Below are 23,602 nucleotides of genomic sequence, written 5' to 3' on the forward strand. Positions count from 1 at the left end.
AATTAGGTGTGTTACTGTCCTGTACACAAAAGAGATTGGTGCAGGAGTAATAATGGGCCAGGGCTGTACGTTACAGGAAAGTGACGCGAACCTCAACCTGGCAGCTGGACCAATTTGGACCGCGTGACCTTGCTGGAGAGAGGGAGACAGGCAGCAGGGACATGCACAACTAAATGTCGGTTACCTTCATCGTCAAGGCAACCTGCTGACATAGCACAGTCTTCTTACAATTTTCCAAACAACCTGCTATCTTTCCCACAGACAAGGACAGCCCATCACACCAACTGATACAGAACTGCCTGTATGACCCACGTATGGTTTTACATCACAAGCCTGCCAGGAGGACTCATCTTGAACAAACCTCAAAAGTCAAAGCATAGGCCTACAGTGCCTTCAGAAAGTATTCACAGCACTTGATTTAATGGTCATTTTTTGTCAACGATCTACACAAAACTGTTACTGAGGTTATAGTTGTACATTTTTAAAAACATTTTTTTGAAGGTTTAAAAATATATAGCAAGACTTGAAAATGGATATCTAGCAATGATCAAACATCAACTTGACAGCTTGAGCTAATAGATCTTGACTACATAAATATTCAGACCCTTGAGTCAATACATGTTAAAATGCCCCTTGGCAGAGATTTCAGCAGTGAGTCTTTCTGGGTAAGTCTCTTATGAGCTTTGCACACCTGGGATTGCACATTATTCTTTAAATAATCATTCAAAGTCTGTCAAGTTGTTTGTTGATCATTGCCAGAGCCATTTATGTCTTGCCATAGATTTTTAAGCCGCTTTAAGTCAAAACTATAACTTAGCCACTCACATTCAATGTCATCTTGGTAAGCAACTCCAGTGTAGATATGGGCTTGTGTTTTAGGTTATTGTCCTGCTGAAAGGTGAATTTGTCTCCCAGTATCTGTTGGAAAGCAGACAACCAGGTTGTTCTCTAGGATTTTGCCTGTGCTTAGCTCGATTCTGTTTCATCCTTAACAACTCCATAGTCCTTGCCGATGACAAGTATACCCGTAACATGATGCAGCCACCACCATACTTGAAAATATGAAGAGTGGTACTCAGTGATGTGTTCTATTGGAAGTGCCCCAACCATAAAGCTTTGTATCCAGGACAAAGTTAATTTATTTTCCACAGTTTTTGCAGTTTTAGTGCCTTATTGCAAACAGGATGCACGTTTTGGAATATTTTTTTAATTCTATACAGGTGTCCTTCTTTTCAATTAGGTCAGTATTGTGGAGTAACTACAATGTTTATCCATCCTCAGTTTCTCCTATCACAACCATTAAAACGGTTTTAAAGTCACCATTGATTGGCTTCATGGTGAAATTTCTGAGCAGTTTCCTTCATCTCCGCAACAGAGTTAGGAAGGACACCTGTATCTTTGTAGCGACTGGGTGTATTGATACACCACCCAAAGTATAATTAACTTCAGCATGCTCAAAGGGATATTCAATGTCTGTTTTTTTTTTATTACTTTATCAATAGGTTCCCTTTGCAAGGTATTGGAAAACCTTGCTGGTCTTTGTTGTTGAATCTGTGTTTGAAATTCACTGCTCGACTGAGGGACCTTACAGATAATTGTATGTGTGGGTTACAGAGATCACAGAGTTATTCAGAAATCATGTTAAAAACACTTTTTGCACAGAGAGTGAGTTCATGCAACATATTACGTAACTTGTTACGCACATTTTTACTCCTGAACTTATTCTCACCCCCTGACCATCCACTCAAGAAAGAAATTGGCTCGAGCTTGTATCTAGTTGATGATCCCTGGTATAGGTCTACTGTTAGACATGCATGCTTCATACATAGTCACGTACCATGAACAAATGTCAGCCTAGGCCTACAAAGTGCAATTGAAAATCAAAATAGCTTTATGTACAGTGCCTAGTGAGGTCTATACATCCCTTGCGGTTGTCACATTTTGCTGCCCTAAAATGAATTAGTTCATGTAAAAAAAAATAAACCAAGAAATATTTGTTGCGTATGTCTTCACACCCCAGAGATAATACTTGGTGTAAGTGCCTTTGGCAGCCGTTACAGCCAAATAATTTTGAATAAGATTCTACCAACTCTGCACAACTCTTATGGCAAGATACGGTTTATCTATTGTTTTGTCAAAATTTCTCAAGCTCAGTAAATTTGGTTGCCAATCATTGATGGACAGCCATATCCAATCAAACCTAGTCTCTGATTTAAGCAGATTGAAGTCAGAACTGAGGTTGGACCACTCAACACATATTGGAAAACCATTCTGGTGTGTCTTTAGCTAGATAACCAATGTTCTTTCACAGACTAAGAGAGTGCTGCATTTAAGTATTGTGGTGGCAGCATTATGTTATGGGTATGCTTGTCACCGGCAGCTGGTGAGTTTGTCGGGACAACAACAAAAATATGAAAGGTTAGAAGTTATAAGAAAACCTGCCTCAGTCATCTGAATACCTAACCCTGGAATAGAGTTTTTATTTTCAGCGGGACAACTATACAACATTTAATGCCAAAGGTACACCAGAATGGTTTTCCAATAGGTGTTGAGTGTTCCGGAGTAGTCAGTCTCAGTCCTGTGTTGAATTTGCTTGAAAATCATTCGCAACCACATGTACTGAGCTTGAGCAATTTTGCCAAACTTTAAAAAAAGGGATTACATGTATAAAACATTAGGAACACATGCTCTTTCCATGTCAGACTGACCAGGTGAATCCATGTGGAAGCTTTGATTACTTATTGGATGTCACCTTGATCCCTTACACGAAACCCAAACCGGCGTGCACCATCGTGCATACATTTATTCTGTCCCCCCACACTAAACGTGATCACGACACGCAAGTTAAAACCTCTGGGATATTCGGGACGGTACCGTCCCACCCCGCCAACCGCCAGTGAAAGTGCAGGGCACCAAATTCAAAAACAACAAAAATATCAATTAAAATTCCTCAAGCATATAAGTGTTTTACTCCATTTTAAAGATAAAAATTCTCATTAATCCAGCCACAGTGTCTGATTTCAAAAAGGGTTTACAGCGAAAGCACCACAAACGATTATGTTAGGTCAGCACCAAGTCACAGAAAAACACAGCCATTTTTCCAGCCAAAGAGAGGGGTCACAAAAAGCAGAAAGAGAAAATGAATCACTAATCTTTGATGATCTTCATCAGATGACACTCATAGGACTTCATGTTACACAATACGTGTATGTTTTGTTCGATAAAGTGCATATTTCTATCCTAAAATCTCATTTTACATTGGCGTGTTATGTTCAGTAGTTCCAAAACATGTGATTTTACAGAGACACACATCAATTTACAGAAATACTCATAATAAACATTGATAAAAGATATAACTATTATGCATGGGACTTTAGATAAACTTCTCCTTAATGCAACCGCTGTGTCAGATTTCAAAAAATCTTTACGGAAAAAGCATACCATGCAATAATCTGAATACGGCGCTCAGAGACCAAACAAGCCAAAAAAGATACCCGCCATATTGTGCAGTCAACAGAAGTCAGAAATAACATAAATATTCACTTACCTTTGATGATCTTCATCAGAATGCACTCCCAGGAATCCCAGTTCCACAATAAAATGTTTGATTTGTTCGATAAAGTTTATAATTCATGTCCAAATACCTCCTTTTGTTAGGGCGTTTAGTAAACAAATCCAAACACGCGTGCAAGTCCAGCCGAAAGGTCGGCCGAAAAGTCCAAAAAGTTATATTACAGGTCGTAGAAACATGTCAAACGAAGTATAGAATCAATCTTTAGGATATTTTTATCATAAATCTTCAATAATGTTCCAACCGGAGAATTCCTTTGTCTGTAGAATAGCAATGGAACGCAAGCCAACTTTCACATGACCACGTGTCACGAGCTCGTGGCAATCTGCCAGACACCTGCTCATTCGGCCCCACCTCACGGTAAACATCAAACAAGGTTCTAAAGACTGTTGACATCTAGTGGAAGCCTTAGGAAGTGCAACATGACCAATATCCCACTGTATCTTCGATAGGCTATGAGTTGAAAACCTACAAACCTCAGATTTCCCACATCCTGGTTGGATTTTTCTCAGGTTTCGCCTGCCATATGAGTTCAGTTATACTCACAGACATCATTCAAACAGTTTTAGAAACTTCAGAGTGTTTTCTATCCAAGTTTACTAATTATATGCATATTCTAGCTCATATGGCTGAGTAGCAGGCAGTTTACTCTGGGCACCCTATTCATCCAAGCTACTCAATACTGCCCCCCAGTCACCAAGAAGTTAAAATATCAAAACAAACAACCAATTACATTCATTTGGGGAGAGGTTGAAGAGCATTAAACATTTATGGCAATTTAGCTAGTTAGCTTGCAGTTGCTAACTAATTTGTTCTGGGATATAAACATTGAATTGTTATTTAGGTCCTCTACTCTGACAATCCACACACAAAACGGTCAACCAAATCATTTCTAGTCATCTCTCCTCCTTCCAGGCCTTTTCTTCTCTCGACTTTATTGCAATTGGCAACTTTCATAAATTAGATGCATTACCGCCACTGACCTCGTTCTTGTTTCAGTCACGCACGTGGGTATAACCAATGAGGAGATGGCACGTAGGTACCTGCTTCTATAAACCAATGAGGATAGGAGAGGCAGGACTTGCAGGGCGATCTGCATCACAAATAGAACTGACTTCTATTTTAGCCCTTGGCAACGCAGACAATTGAATAATATAGATTTCTAAATTTATTCTGCAACGCTAGTGCACGTGACGCGAGCGGTGCAGTCAGCCTGTTATTGATATCACCGTCAATCAGTGTAGATAAAGGGGAGGAGACAGGTTACAAGATCTTTAAGCCTTAGTTGAGACAATTTAGACATGGATTGTTTATGTGTACCATTCAGGGTGAATGGGCAAAACAAAATATTTAAGTGCCTTTGAACAAGGTAGTAGGTGCCAGGCGCACCGTTTTGAGTGTGTCAAGAACTGCAATGCTGCTGGGTTTCACACTCAACAGTTTCCCGTGTGTATCAAGAATGGTCCACCACCCAAAGGACATCAGTCAATTTGACACAAATGTGGGAAGCTTGGAGCCAACATGGACCAGCATCCCTGTGGAATGCTTCGACACCTTGTATGCCCCGATGAATTGAGGCTGTTCTGAGGGAAAATGTGAGTGCAACTCAATATTAGGAAGGTGTTCCTAATGTTTTGTAAACTCAGTGCATGTTGCCCTAAGAGTTGTGCAGTTGACAGAATCTTATTCAAATGGGTTCACAGCTATAATTGCTACCAAAAGTCCTTCCATCAAGTATTATCTCTGTGGTGGGAAGACATAGGCAATCAAGAAATTTTCATTTTTATAAATTTAGAAAATGGTTTTATAATTTCTCTTTCACTGTGAATTTGTGGAGCAGGCTATTTAGATTGGTAGGGGGAAAAACATCCAACTTAATCCCTTTTTATAATATCATTAATTTTAAGGCAGTAAAATGTGTCCAAAAAAACTGTGCATAGACTTTCACTAGTCACTGTATGTGAAGTATGTTATCTTACTGTATTAGGTCTACTTGAATTGCCATGCATCTATTGCCGGTGCTGAGAGGCAATATCTTTTATTCTGTCTAATGATTAACACGGACCTATTATTTTTATTTTTTTCAGTATTCATCTCTCATGGAACACCCCCTCTTTTTGGGTCTGTTTCAACGTGTGCCTCTTTAAATAACATAACACTCAGAATAAAATAATATTTTGTTTCAGGATGATGTCAGCCCACCCGTTCTTATATTATTAGAAGTGCAGTCGCAGAAAATGTTGCATTTTGTTGGTCAGACATGTCCACACTCCTCATAATAACCTTACCTATGTAATAACTCTAGTAGCAACAAAATCTCCTACACTGAGCTACATAACAGATTATATATATAATACACAGATTATATATACACTGTGTATACAATCTCAGATTATAGGATACTGCAGGCACCCTCTTAATCTGGTAAAGAACGTTGGTCATCTAGCCTTTTTTGGACTAACTATAGGTCCATTCTCTCATTTCCAAAGTTCATAAATGGCTCTTCCTGGAAGTCCATGAACATACAATTAATAAACCGTTGCTATATTACCCAACAGTCACATCCTGTCCTCACAGAGTAACTGTCTGTGGCTATACTGACCAGAGATCTGTCAAGGACCATTAGTGTTGTCCACTCTAGGCTGTCTCAAATGACCTTATTCCCTATGTAGTTCACTACTTTAGACCAGAGCACTGATGGCTGTCATTTGATAGTGTGTTCCAGCCAGGCGGGTGGGTCCTGATGGGCCCCCCCCTCACATCCTGGCCAATGCATAACCAGCCACCATACTGCTGGTTGGCACCAAAAGACAGACCGCATGATCAAAGCACCAAGTCCTTTGTGAACTGTCCGTCCACAAGAACATCATTAGAGACAGGGTTGAGGAGAAGAAAGGCGACTACGGGCTGTGTCCCAATTGGCACCCTATAAGGCTCTGGTCAAAATAGTGCAGTAATATACAGTGGGGCAAAAAAGTATTTAGTCAGCCACCAATTGTGCAAGTTCTCCCACTTAAAAAGATGAGAGGCCTGTAATTTTCATCATAGGTACACTTCAACTATGACAGACAAAATGAGGAAAAAAAATCCAGAAAATCACATTGTAGGATTTTTTATGAATTTATTTGCAAATTATGGTGGAAAATAAGTATTTGGTCACCTACAAACAAGCAAGATTTCTGGCTCTCACAGACCTGTAACTTCTTCTTTAAGAGGCTCCTCTGTCCTCCACTCGTTACCTGTATTAATGGCACCTGTTTGAACTTGTTATCAGTATAAAATACACCTGTACACAACCTCAAACAGTCACACTCCAAACTCCACTATGGCCAAGACCAAAGAGCTGTCAAAGGACACCAGAAACAAAATTGTAGACCTGCACCAGGCTGGGAAGACAATAGGTAAGCAGCTTGGTTTGAAGAAATCAACTGTGGGAGCAATTATTAGGAAATGGAAGACATACAAGACCACTGATAATCTCCCTCGATCTGGGGCTCCACGCAAGATCTCAGCCCGTGGGGTCAAAATGATAACAAGAACGGTGAGCAAAAATCCCAGAACCACACGGGGGGACCTAGTGAATGACCTGCAGAGAGCTGGGACCAAAGTAACAAAGCCTACCATCAGCAAGGGCATTGAAGATGAAATGTGGCTGGGTCTTTCAGCATGACAATGATCCCAAACACACCGCCCGGACAACGAAGGAGTGGCTTCGTAAGAAGCATTTCAAGGTCCTGGAGTGGCCTAGCCAGTCTCCAGATCTCAACCCCATAGAAAATCTTTGGAGGGAGTTGAAAGTCCGTGTTGCCCAGCAACAGCCCCAAAACATCACTGCTCTAGAGGAGATCTGCATGGAGGAATGGGCCAAAATACCAGCAACAGTGTGTGAAAACCTTGTGAAGACTTACAGAAAACGTTTGACCTCTGTCATTACCAACAAAGGGTATATAAAAGTATTGAGAAACTTTTGTTATTGACCAAATACTTATTTTCCACCATAATTTGAAAATAAATTCATTAACAATCCTACAAATGCGATTTTCTGGATTTCTTTTCCTAATTTTGTCTGTCGTAGTTGAAGTGTACCTATGATGAAAATTACAGGCCTCTGTCATCTTTTTAAGTGGGAGAACTTGCACAATTGGTGGCTGACTAAATACTTTTTTGCCCCACTGTGTGTGTGTGTGTGTGTGTGTGTGTGTGTGTGTGTGTGTGTGTGTGTGTGTGTGTGTGTATATATATATATATATATATAAACAAACCAAAAATGGGGTGCCATTTGGGACACATGCTAGGAGCTAATCCCTTTGTGTAGGTTTTTTTCTGAGTGTAATGGAGGCAGGCACCAGGCCACCACAGAATACAAGCCTGTTTCACAACTAGTCTTTTCTTTCAGTGTTAAGGTCTTAATGAGTTCACATTGTTTCAGAGCACTGGAAGGAGAAGATCTAGGACGACAGTTGAAAGGGACAAGGATTGATTGAATAACCGAAGTCAAAGTAGCCAGGCCTCCCGAGTGGAGCAGTGGTCTAAGGCACTGCAGCGAAGTTGCTAGCTGTGCCACTAGAGACCCTGGTTCGAATTTCGTAATAGACATGTGTATTGTAAGGCCTTGTGTATAGGCAGATGCAGGTGGAAAGCCTGCTTGAATGGCTAATGCTACTTTGTGATGTTGCGCCCAGCATTCAGCAGAGGTAAACAGGCTGCTGCAACCTGATTGGCTGAACGCAGTGTGCAACAGCCGGAAAATGTAGTTATATTAAAGACGGTACGCATAATTTTCCTGTTTTCTTCCAGCGGCACGCCATGAAAGCATGTTAAGGAGGAAACCCATACCTTTGTAGCCTTCGTGTTGGATGTTATGTACGAACCAGTCGTTGGAGACAAGTGTATTACCAGCTGAGTATATTAAGCCTAGACGATACTGGAGATCTAGTGCCCACTAGCGGCTGCCTAGACTAATTCTGGAGCACTATTTTAACAGTAAAATATAACAATAGCATAATTGTCTACCCAAAATGCATGACAGTCACTGGATTAGGTTGCACATTCATATTTTGAATCACAACATGAAAAGATAATTAAACAACTTATTTCTTAAACACCCTCTCAGTAATCTCTGGGCTCAACATTAACGCTTGTAGGCTTGCAAGAAGAAAATTTTAAAAAATTGTTGGACAAGTAGATTTAAGTAGTCAAAATGGACAAGTAAAAAAACAAGTTCATGCAATAATCACAATATCAAAGAATCAGGCTATTCCGATCAGAATTGGATCAACGCGTCCTCCGGATGCGATGTGTTGGGCACGGTCCTGCCAATCACTACGGAGGCCATCGGAGCATAATTGTAGTTCTGCATTGGCAGGCATGAGTAGTCTTTCAACCATGCAGTCGTGAGACGTGTTTGAGTTCAAAGCGAGCCTAGTGTGTGCGCACATTTGTTGATATGCATTGCTAGTTAGTGAATTATTTGCTCAGTTAAAGCACATTTTTAGTCAGCAATGAAAATCCTGGAAAAGTCATGGTGTGTGCATCACCTGTGTATGTGCCAGTGGGCCGTTGAGAGAGGAGACATTGCACAGCAGGTAAAATAATGATATACTGCACAACAGACTACCTAGATAGCCAATTCAAAACATTGTGTAGTTTGGATGGTAATCTTGCTTGTTAACTATTTAGCATGCATTAATGTCATTGTCATGTCCTAAAATACCTTTCCACCGGTACTCGAGAATAACCGCAAATGGCCAGTTGATACAGGTGCACAGTTGATGAAACCAATGCTACATACTCCAGTTGTAGAACAGTCTCAAGGGATCAAAATTGGGTGTTAACAAATAATTCTGACACTGTTGTTAAGCTAGGATTCTCCTCCATTCAATACTGGCCACGTAATTCTGACAAAGTAAAAAAAATATTCCTGGAAAAGCCTAATGTACAAGTAACTATGCTGTCAAGATCTACCATGAACATTTTAGCCCTACAAATTGACAAACATGTTAAGTCAGTAACTACACCGCCCACCTCAGCCATTTGATCCCTGGTTCACTGAATGAGTGAATTATATCATAAAGACATAAGTATTTGGTTGTGATTGTAATGCTGCCGGATGGAAAACCATTCTCCAGGAGAGCTACTGGGTGTGCAGGCTTTTTTGCTTCAGCCCTGCTCAAACACACTGTAAAAAAATTAACAAATCAGCTGCTCAACAGGACCTTGATAAGCAGACTTGTGTTTGATGAGCAGGGTTGGACCAAAAGCCTGCACACCCAGTAGCTCTCCAGATGGAGGGTTGACAGATCACATGTGTTTTATACAGTAGCCCATCAGTGCAGTTAAGTGCCTTGCTCAAGGCCACAAGGGCAGGAGATATAATTCATTGTATCAGAGACCAGCAACCATCCATCATCTAGTGATAATAATCTATGTTATTTTGTGAAGTGGTTCCTTCCGTCAACCAACCTACAACCAACCTACTTTTCTATTGCGTGATACCGGAAAAGAATAATGGTGCAACCAAATCACGGGATGCTGCAACCAACTGAAAAACTTAGTGGTACCAGTGCCACCAGGGGAAAATGTTGGTCTCGTGCCCTGGGCCTGATCAATACATATTTGCTAGCTGAGCTACCCTCCTTATGTCATTGTAGTATATTAAATTTGGTTGTAATCTTCACATCTTTCAAACCCCATGACAGACACACAGTTACTTACCAAGATAAAGTGAGGCGTTCTCTTTCTTGACGTTGTCGTCTAGGTAGGTGGGTCCCAGGGTGTAGATGGGTGTCGACCCCATACCCACCAGGATCTGTGCTATGATGAATAGGGCCACGTACAGGTTGTGTTCATTACCCTCTTGGTCTCTGGGGCAGGAGGACAAATCCAGGAAGTCCTTGCCACTGCCGTTGTGGTTCATACACAGGCCTTCATTGCCCCGTGAGGAGTTCACCTCCAGGATTTGGTACGGAGGGGAGATGAAGTGAGGCAAGGAGAAGAGTGCTGCGCCGACGGCTATAAACACTGCACCCACGGCCAACCATCTGGGCCTTTGCCCTCGGCCTCCGAAGTAACTGATGAAGACCACCACTAGCAGACTGCCTATGTCAAAGCAGCTGACGAGCAGACCAGACTCAGAGCTCCGGAGGCTGTACCTCTTCTCTATGGTGGTGATGACACTACTAAGGTAGCCAGACACCATCAGTGACTGGATAAATGTCAGGTAGCACATGCAGCATAAAAAACAGCGAGAGTCTTCGAGAATCACACTCATGTATTTCCTAGTGGGTAAACGCATCAGGGGTAGTCTTGAGGCATTTTTACGCCTGGGTTTGCTGACCTGCGTCTCTGTGTTAAATGAAAGACTCATCCCCACCACACTAGACCTGGAAGGGGAATAGTTAACGTTAGTCCTGGTGGGCGATTCAGGTAAAGGTTGGTTCAGGTTGATTCTCTGTGGGAGTTGGATGAATTCAGTACTCTTCTCCTCTGTTATTGACACCTGTTGCTGCAAAGACTTGGTCAACAAGGCCTTGCTATGCTGGCCTGAGTCATTTAGAGTGGGCAAACTCTTGGACTTGAAGTTACTCCCAGCAGGGTACTGATTTTGACTCAATAACTCATGATCCATCTCTTTGTGGTCACCGGAAGCCATTGTGTTTTGTGGTTGTTGAGCTGGCTGAATTTACAAGTGTAGGTTTAAAAGTCCAATCACTGCATTTCTGACACTATAATATACACATTTCATTCAGGCTGCAAGTCAGGCCCAATAAAATTGAGAAAATATGGCCATATGGTTTCTGCATTGGCTTATCAGTGTTGCTGCCTCTGTTTATCTCGCAAACACTTGTGCTCTGCCAGCATGTGATTCTGAGGTAGAGGCCGCTAGTTTCGTTGACTCTCACGCCTTCAGCTAGCAAGATTTGCTGCAGGATCTCCCCATCACTACTTGGCAGGTGGTGGAGGATATTGGTGTTTTGAGTCAAGCAGAAAGAAAATGGCAGACATGGGCAGATGACACAGTGGTGTTGACATGGTTCCCTTGGAATCACCTTCAATTAAGAAGATAAAAGGTACATTTCACACATATTGAATGTTTTCACCTCCCTCCATACACTCTAGTTAGATGTCATCATTGTCATAAACTATATAGGGTTAGGGTTCCCACACTGCCATTTTTTAAAATGTTTTACAGCACTTGTTTACAGAGGACAATCAACCACCTGTTCTAATTAGCCATCAAAGCGTCTCTGAACATCGATGAGTAACGAAATGAAAATGCCATAAGTGTTGTAAATGAAACCGTATATAGCAAATATATATTTATATATATTTTGTATTGGTTTAATTATTTTGATGTGAAAGTATGTTTCCAAAACCATATCGCACGTGAGGATCATTGAAGTTTATAAACGTTAAAACAGAGTTTCGGGATTGTAGTTCACATGGAGCCAGATTAGCTACACCAGATAATGTGATATAACCAAAAAATTTTGTATCGATTATTGAGAGTTACAGGTTAGGTACTGTTTGGTGTAGCAGATCTTTTTTTTATAGCAACCTTAACTTGGCGATACCATCGTTGTTCTCAATTAGGCCAAACACGCATCTTCTAAAATGTTACAGGTGGTGCGTTTGAATTTAGAAAATGCTCGGTTAAAGTAATTGTTTTGCTCCATGAAGTAATCCAACAATGTGTACGCCGCCATCTTGTCAATTTTAAATATTGAGTGAGTTATATTACGCTGGCCCCGGTTGAACGGGCAATGGCCCGTAACATCATTGGGCGAAAGAGGAGGCGCGCCCTTCTCAAATCAAACAGTAAAATCTGCACCAATCGGACATGTTGTCAACAAGGCAGCATGGTGAATCATCCAGAAACATACATTTACATTGGGAAGGCAGATAAAGCGTTTTATATCAAAAGCAATCATTTCTGGGTGTGAAAAGGCAGAATCATGCTTAAATGGCTTTTGTTTTGAGTCCTCCGTGGGGAGGAGTTTGGTTCGGGTGAAAAGTGATTTGCATTAGTTTTGGAACTGAGCAGACTCTCGGCGTGAGCCAGGTGCCCCGCTCTGGCTCACGCCGAGTCTGCTCAGTTCCAAAACTAATGCAAATCACTTTTCACCCGACCAAAACTCCTCTTTACGGGTTAACCCGGGCCAGATAGACTAAATCTCTCATTCGCAGAGACAGGTGGGTCCACACCAAAGTGCGGCATGTCATTATGACACGTACCGGTCTAAATATAATGAGAAAATATTTGAAAGACAAGATAGCAGCGTAACATTGTAGGGTTTATTTATAGAACAAAAATATTATTTTTACTTGAATAATGGAGAATTTTCTAAATTCAAACATCACCTGCAACTGGACACGGACGTTTAAGATAACGTTACATGTTTGGCCAAATCGAGAACGAAGATAACTAGCATCGCCAAGTTAAGGTTGGTCGAAAATGATCTGTTACTCCAAACAGTAGGTAACCTGTAACTCCCGGTAATGGATAGCAAAAATATTTCTTAAATCACATCATCTGGTGTAACAATCTGTAGCTATAACCAGCTGTGGTCGATGCGTCCAGCCGAGAAGCCAAAGCAGGGGAAGCTGTAAACCCTTGGCTTCTCCAGAGGCAACGTTAACGAGTAGCTAGGTACTGTAACTACCAGTACCTAGACATGAAAACGAACAAATTAAACCAGTCTTGACATTGAATAAAAACGGACATGTTACTAAAAAAACGGTGACTGGCTTGTTAGCATTTACCGACGTGAACCTGTTTTCAATCACAATCCCCAGAGTAGGCATAGCCTACCATTACGCGAACTAACCAAAAACCGCGGTTAGCTCTGGTGAACTGCTGATGATCTGCTGGTGGCAGGCTTGTAGCTCGCGTTGTAGTTATAAATGAAAACGTTTAACGCTGGTTTACAAATTTTACTTACCAACCTGACGATTTTAAGCAACATCAGGGTCCTTAATTCCTACGAAAATCCCATTTGACGGCCGTTATCAAATTGCACCAGATAAAACCATCGTCATCCTATCCCGTAGAAAGCTGTCCATTACAACCTTCTCACGGAAAAACATCTGAGATGTTTACCACAACCCAGGTTATAGGCTTCTGCAGCGTCCGACTGAGTGAGCCACCTTATTGGTTCGATTTTACTGGGGCGGAAGTGTCGTCGGGAGGGAGAGGGGGGAGTTGCCCCTAAAAACCGATCTAGAATCAGCTTATTGTACAAAGCCCAGTACTTGACCATACAGCTGTTAATGGTCACTGCAGATTTATGATCACTTGAGAAATAGATGGGGGGAATGATCTATGTCTCATTGAGGATGTCTGCGATCTTGGGGAAGCCAGCAGCGGTGAGGGCTGTAACCAGGCTCTCAACGGTGGCCTGTGTCCCCTTGCGGTCCTGCCAGGCCACCAGCAGCAGCTTGGCCTGCATGTCCACATCCTCGCTGTCTGTCTCAATCTCCCGGATCTCTGCGGCCTTTATCTCCAGCTGGCCAGCCAGGTTCTTCCACTGGGCACCCAGCTTGGCTGCTATCTCATCCATCTGCTGGTTGGACACCAGCTTGTTCTGCATGCTCGGACCTGGGGGCACACAAAATGAAAATATTGTAAAGTGGCTGCTCCACTGGATGTCATAAGGTGAATGCACCAATTTGTAAGTCGCTCTGGATAAGAGCGTCTGCTAAATGACTTAAATGTAAATGTAACTTGTCGGTTTGCTCCTGCATCTGGCACCTGCCAGTGATAACATCCTCTCAGTTCATGCGTGACTTTGTTGCATTCCGAAACATGTTCACTTCCTACAAAAACATTTAAATACTGACATAGTAGCATTTACCAGCTTTACTGGATGGCAGGTCATTTCCAGTGGAGTAAATTAAAAATACTTGAAAGTAATACTTAGTTTTGTTGGGTATCTGTGCTTGGATGGCCCAACCATGTGGTGATGTACAGTATCAGTCAAAAGTTTGGAGACGGCTACTCATTCAAGAGTTTTTATTTATTTTTACTATTTTCTACGTTGTAGAATAATAGTGAAGACATCAAAACTATGAAATAACACATATGGAATCATGTAGTAACCAAAAAAGTGTTTTAAAAAATCTAAATATATTTTAGATGAGATTCTTCAAAGTCGCCACCCTTTGCCTTGACAGCTTTGCACACTCTTGGCATTCTCTCAACCAGCTTCATGAGGTAGTCACCTGGAATGCATCTCAATTAACAGGTGTGCCTTGTTAAAAGTTCATTTGTGGAATTTCATTCCTTCTTAATGCGTTTGAGCCAATAATTTGTGACAAGGTAGGGTTGGTATACAGAAGACAGCCCTATTTGGTAAAAGACCAAGTACATATTATGTTAAGAACAGCTCAAATCAGCAAAGAGAAATGACAGTCCATCATTACTTTAAGACATGAAGGTCAGTCAATACAGAAAAATTCAACAACTTTGAAAGTTTCTTAAACTGTAGTCGCAAAAACCGTCAAGCGCTATGATGAAACTGGCTCTCATGAGGACGGCGACAGGAAAGGAAGACCCAGAGTTACCTCTAATGAATTTACCCTCTGCAGTAGTTACCAGCCACAGAAATCGGCAATTAACTGCACCTCAGATGCAGCCCAAATAAATGTATGGTCAAATTGCTGCAAAGAAACCACACCAATAAGAAGAGACTTGCTTGGGCCAAGAAACACGAGCAATGGACATTATACCGGTGGAAATCTGTCCTTTGGTCTGATGAGTCCAAATCTTTGGTTCCAACCTCCGTGGCTTTGTGAGACGCAGAGTAGGTGAATGGATGAGCTCCGCATGTGTGGTTCCCACTGTGAAGCGTGGAGGTGGTGTGATGGTACTTTGCTGGTGACACTGTCAGCGATTTATTTAGAATTCAAGACACACTTAACCACCATGCATACCACAGCATTCTGCAGCGATACGCCATCCCATCTAGTTTGCGCTTAGTGGGACTATCATTTGTTTTCACCAGGACAATGACCCAAAACACACCTCCAGGCTGTGTAAGGGCTATTTGATCAATAAGGAGAGTGATGCATCAGATGACCTGGCCTCCACAATCACCCGACTATAACCCAATTGGGATGGTTTGGGATGAGTTGGAGCGCAAAGTGAAGGAAAAGCAGCCAACAAGTGCTCAGCATGTGGGATCTCGGTCAAGACTGTTGAAGCATTCCATGTGACTACCTCATGAAGCTGGTTAAGAGAATGCCAGGAGTGTTCTGTGTGGCTACTTTGAAAAATATTTTGATTTCTTTAACACTTTTTTGGTTTCATAGTGAAGACAAACTATTTTCTACAATGTAGAAAAGTTAAAATAAAGAAAAACCATTGAGCTGTCCAAACTTGACTTGTACTGTATGTCAAACACAAATAAATGTATTCATTCAAGATCTATGATAACCTTAAATTGGGGTAGTATTTCAACCGTTGTTTGGGAAATATTAAACTTGTCAAACTTTACATTAAGTTGCAACGATACCATGTAACACATGCACAGTATCTTACAGTTAGTTGTACGTTTGGCTAACTGATTTGATAATTTGTTCAGTCTTATTATGATTCAGTTTTATGTGGTTTCGTGTGCAACTGAATAATTACATTCTGGAAACCTTCATTAAATGTCTTACCAAAACTGTCAACCATGTGTCTTTTATGGGACAGTGACATGAATTGTAGACCAAGTCAATCAGTAATTACACATCAATCAACAATAAAAAATAATTTATTTACAATGCATAAATCATAAATTAGCAAGCGGCATTGGCAAAAGCAATATTAGTCAACAGCTTGCATAAGGTGTAAATAAAACTTTTTACATAAATGCTCCCACTCTGGATAAACATTGATGCAGGTGAACAGTGATATTTAATATGAACATCACACCTCGAAAAACATCTCTGAACTGCAACACTGAGCTTTCTACACAAAAACTCATGTTTTACAATATTGCTTTGATTAACCATTGTTTACATACTCATCTTAGTCCAAATATGAAACAATTGTACAAATAATAATAATAAAACCCACTGATCACAAATAAAATGTGGGGGAAAGAAAAATCTGAAAAACAACTGAAAAAAAAACAGGGGTGTAGTAGTCTAACCATAGCACAAGTCTGCGTCTGAAATTGCACCCTATTCCCTATATAGTGCCCTAGAGGCCCTGCTCAAAAGTAGTGCACTATATATAGTGAATATGGTGCCACTTCAGATACGGCCACTGAGTAACAATGCACTCTTCATTATTGTCACTTCACTATACATATATGATACACCTTTCAACTTCACAGCAATACACATGACAGAAAAACAGATCTAAGGCATTATGCTAGGTCTTTAGCATGTTAAGGTACTTGAATGTAATATTTACCAATTGATAAAATGACAAACTATAAATTAATAACACATTTTACAACAAAGAAAAGTCTTGATCAGTCAGAACTGAAGAAAAAAAACAATTAAATTCAACCAAACTTTGTGAGTTATATTTGTATGCAAACTCTTTCCTTAAAACTTATCATGATTGCCAAAATGCATGCTTTAAAAAAGGCTGTTAACACAGTAACACTTCATGGCTTAAGTTTATTTTAAAAGGTAGTAATAACATCTTTGGATTTGCAATGAGAGCAGTGCATCATTCTATAAGTTGTTATTTTTGAATATATATATATTTATATCAGAGCATCCTAATCTTCAAACTTTGCCCAACTCTTTAATAATGCCTTGTTTAGGAAAATGTTTAATTAATTGGGAGAAATTGGCCATCACAAACCATTAGAAATATCCTTTGCATCGTCAGAGTGACATCATAAGAACCAGTGCAAATCTACAAAATAGATATTTTCTGGCCACACATTTTTAAACAGATTATGTGAGCCCAACGTCATTTCAGTGTTTGCAGACAATTTGGAATTTTCACATTCTACAAAAAAAAAAACGAAATTCTATGAGTTCATATTTGCTATGTGTTTACAGACGATAAACAAAAATGGGAATAGTACAGGAATATGGCTTGAAAAATACATATTACCTGTTCATTTTACACTTCCAGCTTTTTTTTTTTATAGGGCAGCACACAAAATCAGCACAGTCAGAGCACCCTAAAGTATTCAGCTATGCCTGTTGGTAGGCCTGTCCAATCCTTTCGTTGTGATGAGGTCGAGGTGAAGTGCAAGGAAAATTCCTTACGCAAATTGGTTGAAACCCTGATAAACAGTCCTTTGTTAGTTAATCCAACACAAATGGTATGACTGTGAAGTCATATTTCAGTGGTCGTAACACCAGGCTAGAGAGAAAAAAATTACATCTTAATTAATTAATCTATACTGTAATATATACAAAACTATGAACATTCACCTTCATACATATCGCAGCAGGGTGATTCATTTGACAATTTCATCTGAAATTACAGGACCTAAAATATGTAATTCAAATAGACACAATAAGGTACCATTAAGGGATACGTGTTAAGAAATTTAACACTTGCCCCCTTTTTATAGTTTCATACAAAGAAAGTTTCTCTAGTTTAAAAACTATAAATACCTGTAAAACATTTATTTTAAACCTTTCAAGTGACTACTTTAGTCAGGCTTTACAATGTAACCATTCAAAATCATTGTATAGTTTATGCTCTTCAAACCATTTATAATATCACTTAGTTTTTGAAATCATGTGATATAATTTTGTCTCACACCTGTGCATACAAAGAAACGATCAGACAAAGAAAATATTGTTATTAAGAAAATACCTAAAAGAGTAAAGAGAGCATTTTCAGAGTTGAGCCATAGTCTGCGTTCTATCCCCTGAAATGAATACATTTATCTGACCAGATGCCTGCTGACAGGATCAGTTTTGCTTCTATATTGTGTGAGTATGAGTCCATTATATATACACATATATACACGTGTGTGTGTGTGTGTGCAAGTGTCTGTGTGTGTGTCTGAGTGTAGCCTATTTGGGAAGGACCTAAGTCACACTAAGGTGAATGCGGTTGGTTGGTTCAGGGAGAACTGCAGGAGATCCTTGATTGGTTGGATGCCAGTGTTTTCATTGGGTGTTGACCTTTTGTAAACCGTGTTGTCCAACAATAGACCGGGGTCAGCAATAGTTCTGAAAAAGAAAATGTTTCTTTGATTTAAACAAGACAACATTTCAGTTGATTACTATACTGCCCCCCTTAGGCCAATCAGTGTAATATTGTAAATGCCAGATCTCTATGGCAAGACACATCATTCACCCAAGTTTAGTCAAAATTGGGCCAGTGGTGTCAGATATCACATCTAACTAATATAGGACCGGACGGAGACAGATCCAGTCTCTCACCCGATTTCATTGTGGGGGACAAAAGGGCAGAATTGAGTGAAATACGACTGACAACATTCTAAAGAGACACAGGGGATTACAAGGACATGGGAAGAAGGCCCTCAATGACAAATCGGTGCAGTCTGTTTTGATGTGTAAATGTTTTTAAATACACTAATCCCTAATGTTGGGCAGACAACAACAGAAGATGAAACGTTACTCACTGGAGTTGCGTCACCTTGTATTAACATGTCAATTCCAGCCAGCTGGTCTAGAATGATGCTATCCCTTCGTCTCAAGGCATTATCAGTGCCTTTGGAAAGAAACTCAGACCGCTTGACTTTTTCCACATTTTGTTTCGTTGCAGCTTTATTCTAAAATGGATTAAATAAAACAATTTCCTCAGCAATACCCCATGTGCAGAAAACCTAATTCTGGTGGGTTGGACTATGCCCTCCCAGACCAACCCTGCCCAGTCGTGTGAGGCCCTCCTAATTCAGTATTTCTATTGACTGACTGACTTCCTTACAGGAACTGTAACTGAGTAAATCTTTGAAAATGTTGCATGTTGCATTTATATTTTTGTTCAGTGTATTTCCTGTTACCAAGTCATTTACGGTTTATACATATTTAGTTTTTCCATGTGGACCAATTTATCTGTGAAATCTTTTTTTAAATTTTGCCCCCTTTTTCTCCCCAATTTCGTAGTATCCAATTGTTAGTAATTACTACCTTGTCTTATCGCTACAACTCCCGTACGGGCTCGGGAGAGACAAAGGTCAAAAACCATGCGTCCTCCGAAACACAACCCAACCAAGCCGCACTGCTTCTTAACACAGCGCATATCCAACCCGGAAGCCAGCTGCACCAATGTGTCGGAGGAAACACTGTGCACTGCGCCCGGCCCGCCACAGGAGTCGCTAGTGCGCGATGAGACAAGGATATCCCTGCCGGCCTAACCCGGACGAAGCTAGGCCAATTGTGCGTCGCCCCATGGACCTCCCGGTCGCGGCCGGCTGCGACAGAGCCTGGGCTCGAACCCAGAATCTCTGACCACTGCACCACGCGGGAGGCCCAGGCACAGTATGTAAACTTCTGACCCACTGGAATTGTGATACAGTGAATTATAAGTGAAATAATCTGTCTGTAAACAATTGTTGGAAAAATGACTTCTGTCATGCAAAGTAGATGTCCTAACCGACTTCCCAAAACTAAAGTTTATTAATAAGAAATTTGTGGAGTGGTTGATAACGAGTTTTAATGACTCAAACCTAAGTGTATGTATTTAAACTTCCGACTTCAACTGTATGTGTATATTTTTTTCTTAGGGACAATTATACAATGTTTTTATTAAATATATTATTTCAGATGGAAAGTTGAAAGCTTCCAAAGTTTTGAATAGAAAAGGCCATTCAAGATATTTGAAAGCCTTTTGGCATCAACAGCCATTATTGATAAATCTGTACATCTTTTTGTTGTTGATGTTTATTGTATTAAACTGACGTCCTTGTTTGTGTCCATTTTTAATAATTCCTGTTTGATTGATGTATATCAAGTATTGTAAGTTTTGTTATCATTTTGTCACAATTTATTAAACTTATGGGTTTATAATCAGCAGGGGACTAGATTTTCCTGGTTTTAATATAATTGAAATAACTTTTTGATACATGGAACTAGGAAGCACTGAGTTGAGTGATGTGTGTTGTCATTTGTGTAAATAGGGGGTGCTACTTTGTCTCAAAATGTTGAATAGATTTCTATGGGAAAGCCATTTCTGGTGCTTTTCTCTGTGCAAATGTTATAACAGCATCTAATATTTCTTCTTGAGTAATCTCTGTTTTTAGTGATGATACTTTTTCTGTTGATAACTGCTTCAGAGCTGTTGAGTCTAAGAAGGCTATAGGATCCATCCAAATGTTTAATTTTGATTCATATACATTTTCATTGAAGATTTTTAAATTGTCAAAATAGCGTAGTTTCTAAATAGAGTTTGTATCTTTTAAAATTCTAACTTGTTTAGCATGTATTTGTTTTGTGAGAGGTGAGAGATATTTTACTGCTTTATTTGCCATTAAGTAGTATTTTTTATTGGAGTTTAACCTGTAGTTGTTGGTTCTCTTCAAAAGTAAAAGATCGTAGTTATGAAATTGTATTTTCCTTCTTTAGCTTGTAAAGATTTTTTATTGGCTTTTTCTAAGAGGGTGTTCTTTTTTTCTTTCATTTTAATTTCTAAATCAGATTTAACTTTAGTTTCTCTAAAAGTACCTTAAATGATAAAGAGAAACTAAAGTACACAAAGGAGTGGGTGGAACTTGAACTGGACACACACACACACACCTGCTCAGGGTCCATGGAAGACAGGCTTCCTGTAGGCATGGTCATCTGGCCTGCTGAGACTTGGTTCATGCTGCCGTTGGAGGCCATGGGGACACCCTGTATGTTCATGTTCAGGTTTGCGTTTGTGCCGTTGTACATTCCACCATTAGACTGTTGGGGCATGTACTGCTGAGCTTGAGACTGTTGTGTGAACATGCTGAAACAGAGCATGGAAATCAAAAGGTACATGTTCAATCACAGATTTGACCACAGGTTGATGAAAATGTGTGTCATGAGAGCATACTGGATACATCCTACAGACAGTGTAGATTCATGCAGAATCAAAACATAAGTCTATGATCATAACCATGACAACTAAATACAAAGGTTAGCAGTAGGGTTGCAAAATTCTGGTTTTCCAGAAAACCTAGAGGAAGAATTACAGATTTCTGTTCATTTCCTCCTGATTCAGAGAATCCTCCAACCAGGACTTCCTGGAAACCCTTTCCCAAAGTTACTTGAATTTTGCAACCAAAAGGCTTCTTAACAGCTTCTACCCCCAAGCCATAAGACTCCTGAACAGCTAATCAAATGACTACCCAGACTATTTGCATTCCCCTCCCCCCTTTACACTGCTGCTGCTCTCTGGTCATTATCTCTGCATAGTTATTTTAACGCTTTAGCTCCCGAGTGGCGCAGCGTTCTAACTCACTGCATCTCAGTGCTTGAGGCGTCACTACAGACACCCTGGATCGAATCCAGGCTGTATCACATCCGGCCGGGATTGGGTGTCCTATAGGGTGGTGAACATTTGGCCCAGCATCGTTTGAGTTTGGCCGGGGTAGGCAGTCATTGTAAATAAGAATTTGTTCTTAACTGACTTGCCTAGTTAAATAAAGGTGAAATAAAAATTTGACACGTGATAAAATTAGATTTTGATCCAAGTAGAGTTGCCAGTCAGTCTCACCTGTTTCCTGACATGTTGCCCTGAGGCCAGCCGTTCATCTCAGAGGAGGGCTGGTAGGAGGAGTTGGCCTGGGCCTGCTGCTGCATCATGGGGCTCTGGGCGTGATTCATGCGGGGGGACATGAGGGGGCTCTGGGGGGTGGTGGCTCCTGTGAAGCCTGCGTCCTGCTGCTGCTGGTTTATACCTGACAGGACCAGGGAGGAGACATTTGTTATCAGTACTGAGGGGTGGAGAGTACAGTAGACGTTACCTAAACATTAATTTCATTGTCAAGATAAGATTGCTTGAATGCCAGTCTGTTTTTCCACCATTCCAACTCCTTGTCATTCATCGTCATGCAATGTTTGGCTTGACAATGACAGAAATGGAACTGCCAAAAGCACAAATAGGGACCAGGCTTAAGATAAACTTTGTGTTGTAGTTGACTACTGCAGATATGTTAATGAAGATACAGAAATACATGAAGAGCCAAAGTAAAGTACATGCAGTTGGTCAAAAACATGGCACAATCAAATCTATACACTCACATGAATGGGTAAGAGAAGATGAAAAATATGAAAATTCTACAGCTCAGCCACCACCAACATCTATGTGAACACCAACATGAAGCAATCTGATAATGCTATTAGTAATTCTTATCCCTGTATCATATGTAATGGATTGTTTTGACTAACATGACAGAAGCAATGAGTTAATACTATAGATCACAAGTACTCTGATATCTTTAGGTAGATATACCTGTGAGATAACATGAGGCATACACTACCAGTCAAAAGTTTTAGAATACCTACTCAGTCGAGGGTTTTTCGTTATTTTGACTTTTCGGCATTGCAGAATAATAGTGAAGACATCAAAACTATGAAATAACACCTATGGAATCATGTAGTAAGCAAAAAACAGTGTTAAACAAATCAAAATATATTTATATTTGAGATTCTTCAAATAGCCACCCGTTGCCTTGATGACAGATTTGCACACTTTTTTATTTTTTTATTTCACCTTTATTTAACCAGGTAGGCTAGTTGAGAACAAGTTCTCATTTACAACTGCGACCTGGCCAAGATAAAGCATAGCAGTGTGAACAGACAACACAGAGTTACACATGGAGTAAACAATTAACAAGTCAATAACACAGTAGAAAAAAAAAATGGGCAGTCTATATACAATGTGTGCAAAAGACATGAGGAGGTAGGCGAATAATACAATTTTGCAGATTAACACTGGGGTGATAAATGATCAGATGGTCATGTACAGGTAGAGATATTGGTGTGCAAAAGAGCAGAAAAGTAAATAAATAAATTTAAAAAACAGTATAAAAACAGTATGGGAATGAGGTAGGTGAAAATGGGTGGGCTATTTACCAATAGACTATGTACAGCTGCAGCGATCGGTTAGCTGCTCGGATAGCTGATGTT

General features: G+C 40.3%; 2 protein-coding genes across 9 annotated transcripts in view; both read right to left on the reverse strand.

Moving 5' to 3' along the window:
• LOC115103129 (solute carrier organic anion transporter family member 5A1-like) overlaps positions 1-14,286 on the reverse strand; it is a 30,342-nt gene extending 16,056 nt beyond the window's left edge. The window contains exons 1-2 of one of the 2 annotated variants that reach the window (XM_029623795.2): positions 13,517-14,286; positions 10,286-11,619 (exon numbers count right to left, since the gene is read on the reverse strand). In XM_029623795.2, the coding sequence (XP_029479655.1) occupies positions 10,286-11,222 (937 nt within the window). In that variant the 5' untranslated portion in view covers positions 11,223-11,619; positions 13,517-14,286. Of the gene's footprint in view, positions 1-10,285; positions 11,620-13,512 lie in introns of both variants that reach the window. The other variant, XM_029623794.2, reaches the window with a different exon arrangement.
• Positions 14,287-16,308: 2,022 nt separating this feature from the next.
• Positions 16,309-23,602, reverse strand: part of LOC115103130 (nuclear receptor coactivator 2-like) — a 58,195-nt gene continuing 50,901 nt past the window's right edge. For 6 of the 7 annotated variants that reach the window (XM_029623799.2, XM_029623804.2, XM_029623801.2 and 3 more), the window contains 4 exons: positions 22,188-22,371; positions 21,242-21,437; positions 19,129-19,278; positions 16,309-18,712 (listed from right to left, as the gene is read on the reverse strand). In XM_029623799.2, the coding sequence (XP_029479659.1) occupies positions 18,701-18,712; positions 19,129-19,278; positions 21,242-21,437; positions 22,188-22,371 (542 nt within the window). In that variant the 3' untranslated portion in view covers positions 16,309-18,700. The remainder of the gene's footprint in view (positions 18,713-19,128; positions 19,279-21,241; positions 21,438-22,187; positions 22,372-23,602) is intronic. The other variant, XM_029623802.2, reaches the window with a different exon arrangement.

This window comes from Oncorhynchus nerka, linkage group LG20, assembly GCF_034236695.1.
Source record: "Oncorhynchus nerka isolate Pitt River linkage group LG20, Oner_Uvic_2.0, whole genome shotgun sequence".
Taxonomy (NCBI): Eukaryota; Metazoa; Chordata; class Actinopteri; order Salmoniformes; family Salmonidae; genus Oncorhynchus; species Oncorhynchus nerka.